The 8000-nt window shown below is 40.1% G+C and overlaps 2 protein-coding genes across 3 annotated transcripts in view; one reads left to right on the top strand and one right to left on the bottom strand.

Annotated features, from left to right (window-relative positions):
• FLRT2 (fibronectin leucine rich transmembrane protein 2) overlaps positions 1–8000 on the bottom strand; it is a 67331-nt gene that overhangs the window by 55059 nt on the left and 4272 nt on the right. Inside the window, exon 1 of one of the 2 annotated variants that reach the window (XM_014941870.1) lies at positions 7933–7998. The exons of the other annotated variant lie outside the window; for it this stretch is intronic. The gene's annotated coding sequence lies outside the window, so the exon portion shown is untranslated. Of the gene's footprint in view, positions 1–7932; positions 7999–8000 lie in introns of those variants that run through there. 2 annotated transcript variants of the gene reach the window in all.
• LOC106887857 (retinoic acid receptor RXR-beta-like) overlaps positions 7777–8000 on the top strand; it is an 18506-nt gene continuing 18282 nt past the window's right edge. The window contains exon 1 of the mRNA XM_014941621.1: positions 7777–7959. Within this exon, the coding sequence (XP_014797107.1) occupies positions 7777–7959 (183 nt within the window). The remainder of the gene's footprint in view (positions 7960–8000) is intronic.

Genomic DNA, 8000 nt, shown 5'->3' on the forward strand with positions numbered 1-8000 from the left:
GATCTTTTTCCATTCTAATTCTCTCAGAAATCTCTTATTTTTACATTTCATTTCTGTGTATGTCCCTGCATGCATGTACATGTGTATTTATCATTATGAATATACAATACCACATGAATATAAAAGAGATTTTGATAGGGCACAACATGGATAAAGCCCTTAGAGTAACTTTACTGTCAGATGCTCTGCCACAAAGGCTTAGGCATCTCTGGGCAATTATAAGGGACTTGGCTCTGTCTGTGGCATTCAAAGCGCACATTTTTTAAAAAATGAGAGGTGTCCATTATGCTTCTTTCTTGCCCAAGTATTTTCAAAGCTATAATGGTAGACACTTTTCTCTCCAAGTAAAGACTGTTATTCTATTGTACAACTGCTAAAGAATAAGGTTCTGAAATTAATTTTATCTAACAGAGAAAGTAATTCCTCAAATAAAAAAAAAAAATACTTCTACTGGCAAAATGCATTTTACAATTTACTGCTGAACTGCTGCAAGAAGCAGCTCTTCACTGAGCAGCCTGGCAGAGGGCCAGAATGAGCTATTTCAAAAATCACTGTTGGGCATATACCAATTTGATACACAGGATTTAGCAATACAGTTGGGAATGACTCTGTGTGTCTGTGTGTATGTGTTCATATTCTGTGAAATTTTAGCAGTCTCTAACTGTATACTCATCTACAGCGTGAGGAAATTTGTTTTAGATTGCTAAATTTGTCTTAAAGAAGGAGAAATGTATCAGGCTGGATGACAGCACTTTTTACTTGTTTAATTTACTTATTTTGTGTTGGAAATTAATTTCCTATGGGCAGTTCAAAGAATAAAATGCCTCAGATGAAATCTTTGAAAACATTTAAATCAAGAAGTAAAATTTTAGGAGTGTACTAGAGAGATGACTGTAAGCTGTTGGTTAGCCTTATATGTCTTTTCCATCTCCAGGTTCTCTTGTTCAATGAATAATGCGGGGGCTTACAGTAATGGATCAGTACAACATGATGCAATATGCATATAGAGCATTAAGACATTAAATTGGAGTCCTCCAACCACTCAATCCAGGTTCATACCAATTTTCACACCAATTCAGGTATCAAAGTGTTTTGGTTTTTTACATAATTATAACAAATTATGAAATAAACAGTAAGTTTTCAACTGATACGGCTCAAGAAATAATGTTTAGTCTAGGAGCATTTGCAACTAACTCCAAAGCTAAGTGGTTGAAGATAAGAATAAGGTTAAACCTAGATCAGTCAATGAGGTGGCCTGTGAAACCAGACAAGCAAGATTGCTAAATGGGGTACATTTAGTTAGATGCAAATACCTCAATGACACAAGAAGCACCACTTAGGAAAAACTTCCTAGATCACAAATTAAATTATACGGTGCTACTAACAAATATTCCTTCAGAGACACCTCACATGGTTTCAGCTAGCATTTCAGACATGCAACAGGCTCAGCAAAAGCACCCCACTTACCAACATCGTAATTCATTAAATGACATGCACACCCAATGCCTAGTCTACAGGTATTTTTTATAGAATTGTACCTATGTAGGCTGTGTCTGTGACAAACACCTACACTGCTACAATCCTAACCCAGATGCAGTTCTGCTCTAATCACTTGTACCTACATAGCTTGTTTTCCCATACCCACATGAAGAAACTCCTAATGAAAGCATATGTACATCAGTATAACCAGAGACACACTGCTGGGGTTGTATCATCTTCAATTACAGCTAAATGACATCACTTTTGAGTATTCAAATTACTACTCACATGAGTAATCTCTAATCATGAGAAGAGTGTCTCTGAAATTACCTTGCCAGTGAAAGAGAGAGGGATTGAGTCTGGAATCAAATACATTAATTTTAAAAGCAGGTTTTCAGCTGTGAAGTTCTATTTCATAAGCACAGGTAAGTTTGCTGCAGACTCTTTCCATCGACCTTGGGAGCACCTCCGTTTTTTTACCCAGTATAGAAACTTCCAACACACCGAAGGAAAAATATGAGTTTTTCTTCTAATTTAATTTAATTTGCAGTTCATCAAAAAAAAATTAATTTTGAATGAAAATTAATTATATATGCTTTGAAGGGTCTGACAGAGACCTCTGTGATTACAGATAAAGTCAATGTAACAAATACACAAATGACATATATGTATATATATAAAACCTGCATTTCCTCCTCAGAACTGTATATTAAATCTCTTGTCCTGTCACTAAGATGTTGATATAAAATTATACTTATTTTTGTTGCATTCATTTCCAATGACACTGTGAATGTTGTACCCATTTCAAAACAGTTCTAGTATCGGGTTTCTTTTTCTCTGTAGGAAAAGCATACAGGAGATCTCAGTATTTGTAACTCTGAACCTACAAGCCTGTGGTTGATGATCCTAGAACGGCAGTCTGACCATGGTTTGGTCCTCTGCAACCTGTGTGAAGACTGAGGACTGCATATGGGTGCAACCAAGGGCTCCAAGCAGGGCTAGGAAGCGCTGCAGGAGCGCTGTGTCCTCTTCCCACACGGGCAACCCTTTTTCACATGACGTCTCTTGGCTACCTCTTATGGAACAGCTCAGTGAGGTAGGAGCTACTCGTATGGCTACGTGGGGCAGGACTGGAAGTACTCTCAAGAAAAGCCCTTCTCTTGAGTTTAACTTTCCTTGTTGGTTTTGGTGAAGGAATTACAAAAGCTGCCAGCAGGAACCGGGAGTGACACTGACGCGCACTGATTTCAGTTCTCAGAAGGTGCTGATGAGGCTTTTCATTCAGAGCTCTGACCTTTCCTGCTCTTAATAGGTCACATAGTACTTATAGTACTTCCGTACAGTTTACAGCATTTACTATGAGAGAAGTGTCTGCGTCTGCCTGCTCAGACCTTGCTGAACACAGAAATGCATGACAGTGAACAGCTAATGAGTCCAAGAGATGGAATTCCAGAATCCTTTGCCTGTAATTCTCCGTCAAGAGCCCTGACATTAAAAATTGTTGTCAATTTGGTCTGAATATAGCTTGTGGAATAGTTTTGGATTAATTCAATCATAGCTAGCATGTTTTCAGGAAGGAACCGATTTGATATCTATATGATTTTACATCCTTAAGATAATTAGATTACCCATGACAACTTTGGCCACCACAGAGCAGAACTTCTGTCCCTTCATCCAAACATCTTCATTGTGATATATTCACAAGTAAATATGATAAAAGGAACTAAATGCCCTCTTCTGTACTCTGTGGCTCAAGATATGTCCCAAAATATGTCCCTACCTGGGCTGGGATTTGTAAAACCAGACTGAGACCATTACAGTCATCTAAAGATTATTGCCCAAACTACCTTTCAAAATTATTCTTTTTCTTAAAAAAATTTTTACTGCAGTCTTTAATCCATAACTGTTGCAGGCAATTACAATTATAATTTACTTTGTGAGTAGGTAGCTGGTGATTAAGTGTTACGAAAGTGGCGTATTGACTTGAAGGCCAGGCCAGAATATTATCTGCGACCTTTAATGTTCTTCCATAAGGGGCAGATGCTACAAAATGCCAACCAGGGCCTGTTGGAAGCAAGTCACCTCTCACCTGGGGCCAAAGTGAAATCAAGGCTTTGCAGGACCAAGTCTAGCAAAGGTCTGATCCTGTACCTCAAAAGCCTATCGAGTTCTGTCTTCAAGGACTGAAGGATCAGTTTCAGTGACAGTTTACCTTTGAATGATCAACAATTCTCTGTGCCCTATGCTTTTATAAATACACCCTCACATTAAGCTAGGCTAGAAAAGGTTTCTTTTACAACAAATTAATAAATAAAGCAGTTCTAGCTTGAAGTAAAATATACGGGAGATTGTTTCTAGGTAGAGCTGATAAAGAGCACAAGATTTCCTTTTAGAAGGGATATTTTACACACCTCTTCATGCATCATTAAGTTTTCAGGAATGCTGAATAGAGCATGATGGATTTGTTTTAAGTCATTGCTAGTATTTAATTTTGATTCAGTTCAAAGGGCCATGTCAGAAGAAGGAACTGAAGAAGAAGAAAAAAAGCCTGTTAGCTGGGTAAAACACCAATAAATAAATAAAAAAAAAAAGAGAAGGTAAAGAAGGTCCCAATACTTTTCACTAGTGACTGAAAATACCAGATTAAATTGCATTATTCCTGGAATGTATTGTTTGATGTGACTAGAATGTAATTTGTTAAACAGAATAGTTTTTATTTCAAATGCTTCTTTCCTGAGTATTACCTATGGATTAATGTTTGGGTTTGTTTTAAATAAATGAATAAAACATGCCTGTCAAGAAGCACATTTTAATGATGATTTTTTTGTGGTTGTTTTTCTTTAAAAGAAGTCAATTACTTAGGTTACACATAGCTCTAGGGGAACTAAAGCTCATATCTTCAGTGTATGTTAAATTAGCCTTCTTTACAATAATAACTATATATTATTCTTTTCTATGTTTTTTTTTTAATAATAGACAAAAAATAATATAAATATTTGTTTCACCAAAAGAAAAGAAAAAGCAATTTTTATACCTCTGAGGCAAGTTCCATCTCTTTTGGTTTCTTGAGGAAATAAATAAAAAGCATTGGCAGAAAGACTCCTAAAAAGACTGCCCAAGGGGGAGGGAAGGAAACACCTAAAAACATCATATTACCAAGCGCTGAGGTAATCAACTACAATCTGGGAAATGTCAAACAATGGTATTCACCTATCCAGAGATATTGCTGATCAAGTCCTCAACTGCCATTTACAATCACTAACTAAAACATGGAATATAGCTGTGGGTATAAACAAGAGACAAATTAGTATTGGGAAGCTGGGTTTAATAATCCCCTAAAAGAGACCATCTGTTTATAAAGACCCCCTTTTCCTTGATCTCTGACATGTATTCCTAATATAGACACAGCTGGATTTTTTTTTTTTACATTTTTTAAACACCCTGCTACCATAAAGTCTACTTATAGTATATCTGGTCTGAGTGTTTGTCTCAAGTTTCAGTTATTATGTAAGCACTCAGGGGCAATAAAATTTCACATCGAGTCAGCCTGCTTTGGAGTAAGTATTAAACCATCAGATGAACATAAATACAATTCCTTTATTATTGATGTTTAATACCACTGGATACTTTTTATCTTCCTGATTTTTGCCAATGTTCATCATATTATCACTGGAATGGCTGGAATAGATTTAGAGTTCTTTTCAAGTTCTGAATTCATGTTTGGAACTGGAGTTTAGTTTTCTTATTTTCCTGTTTAAAACACTAGGAAATCGTATTGTCCATAATGGATATGGCATTGATAACCTAACCAGCTAGGTGATTTGCAGGTATAAAAGACCAAATCAATTTATAGCCTGTGTTTCTAATCCACTATGCTGAAGAAAAGGAGGAAAAAATACCATTGACTATACACTTCCCACAGATAGAGGTCACTAATGGACTGGATTTGAATCCGTCTGGTAAAAGCCTGAAAGTTACATGAAAGTAATCTAGTGAGAAATGAACTCATTTTGAGATTAAAGAGGTAGCAGAAAAGATTAAGAAATAAAGCTCTCACCTTCCTGGAAACAATATTATCTTAAGTGTGCCAGCTTTATAGTCCTTTAAATAGAAAGCGCAGTACAGGAAAAGCCTGATAGCGATGCTTGTTTAAACTCCCTTTTTGTTTTCTTGACTGGGTAAAACTATGCCTCTCCTCCTTTTCTGCGGGAATGTCAGGGAAGTCAGCCCTAATAACATCCTACATTTTAGATACTGCTATTTTAAGCAGTTAAAGGCAAGCACATTCTTGATTCTCGAAGGAAACCATAGCCTGTGTAATGCAGATTCCAACTGGGAGGGTGTAGGGTTGCGCAAAGGAGATATGTCTACATCCTAAATCAAACTATCCAGCAGGCCAGGATATAAATGTGACTTGTAACAGTGGCTCAAATTAGATCCAGACTCTCAAAGCCAAACACAGATAACATCACCTTATACAAAATACAGGGTGTGGGTGTATGTGAGGAGCGACTCTTTTAAGAATGCTGGGTGCATTCCAGCACCACTTCTTGCTGCAGCCTTGGACTTTGGAAAACACTGATGACTGCTCTAGTCACAGGTAGTTTTACAGACACTGTATTTACACAGGGCTCTGACTTGCTTCACCTACAGTACTCCAGGCCTGAACTCGCTTACTTTTAACTGTCTCGCTACCATATCACGATAGAGAACATCTGTTTAAATAGCAAACCCCCAACAAATAGTAATGATGTTTTAAATCTCCCCTCTCACACAATTTTCAGGAATAAGAGCAACATTAACATTTTAACAGCACTTCTGTCACTTAGAAATGGTGACTTTTAAATAACAGCTATTGTACCTCTTTGATTATGCCTCAGTGATAACATTACATACATTGACTCTTTAGAGGAAGAAAGGAAGGAAAGGTGGATAAAGGCATAGGTACGGCACCTTCTAAGTGTTTGAAAAAATGCTTCCAAAAATACATACATCCAAAACCAATTCATGACTTTTCTCTGAAACTACAAATACATAAACTATAAATACATAAAGGTGCCCTTGGAGAAAGACCACTTCAGTGAATGAAGCAAGGAATTAAGTCCATGGAAGTTTGTGGGATTTTTTTTGTCTGATTGGTTGGCTTTTTTCAACCCAAGGAGTGATCAAACTCATCCTCAAAACTGGTCTGATTTCCCTGCAAGCACTGTAAGGTTAGATGCAGTAAATAAACCTCTCTTTAACACACACACCCTGTCTTTCTGTGTGTGTGTGCGTACACCTCTGTGTGTGTGAGAGAGCTCTGACTTGCTTTAGTGTCTTTTCCTGCTCCTCATGCAAGGCACCCCTTTCTGTTCAGCTGAGCTCTACATTGCAAAAAGCAGCATCTGAAGAAACGTAACCAGTACCTTCCACACACAGTACAGGAACTTACACGGATTTGTGCCTTGGATTTATTAGCTTATTGTAAGCCTTAAAACAGATTTCCTCCATTAAAATTAATTAAAAGCTCCTGTTGACTGATTCCCACTCCGAAAAAAAGCTGGAGAGTCTTAACTCTCTTACTTTGCTGCTGATTTCTTTATCTTTTATGGGGTTTTATCTCATGTTCTACAGAAGTCTGTTCAGCCGTTTGACTTCTTAATGAGATCTGCTATTTTTTGTGTGTGTGTCCCCCCGCAGTATCTGTTACTATTTCGCCAGAGATCACCCTGTAACTCAGCAGGTCAAAGGAGGGGGCTCCTTTATATTCCGAAGTCCTGATCCAATTCTCTCCCCCTCGCCCCCCCCCAGCTCTCCACCAGCCCCGCTCCGGAGGCTGCTGCCGGGGGATCCGACGGATCCTCCTGCCGGGCGCAGCTCCCTGCTCTCCCCAGAGATTCCTTAACACTTTCCAGCCCCGAGCTAAGCCGATCGCCTCTTCTGAGCACGGCTCATCTCTAAAGGTCCCGTTTCTCAAAGCCACCTCCTAAATCATACCGACGGTGGTGCTCAGAGAGGCGCCCTGCCGCTTCCCCCGCAGCAGGAGCTCTCGGCTCTCCCTTCCCCGCCCGGCGCCCTGAGGGGGCCGCGGGGTAGGGGCCGGGTTCCGCACCCTCCCGCACCCTCCCGCTCGGCGCTGAAACGCCGCGGGGACCCGGGACCCCGCTGCGGCTGCAGCTGCGACCCCCGAGTCCCCGCTCCTGACCCACAGGAAAAGAGCCCGGGGAGCCTCCTAACCCTCGCCGCCGGCCATTCACAAATCCGTGCGTGTGTGTGTGTGTGTGTGTGTGTGTGCCGGGTGCCGCACACCCGCAGATGCGGGGCTCTAATGAGGCGGAGGCGATATTTGTGACACACCACCTGATCCCCGCTCCTCAACTTCGCGGAGAAGGCAAAGGGGGCACCGCGGCTTCACACCGCACAAGGCTACAATTACCGGGAAGGAAAAGAGAAATGAAATCCCCACCGTACCTGGCGGCGTCTGGGAATCCCTCGCCGGCACCGATCATAATCCCCCTCCGCGCCTCTGGCCCCCCACA

Source organism: Calidris pugnax, unplaced genomic scaffold, assembly GCF_001431845.1.
Source record: "Calidris pugnax isolate Ruff unplaced genomic scaffold, ASM143184v1 scaffold56, whole genome shotgun sequence".
NCBI classification, from domain to species: Eukaryota; Metazoa; Chordata; class Aves; order Charadriiformes; family Scolopacidae; genus Calidris; species Calidris pugnax.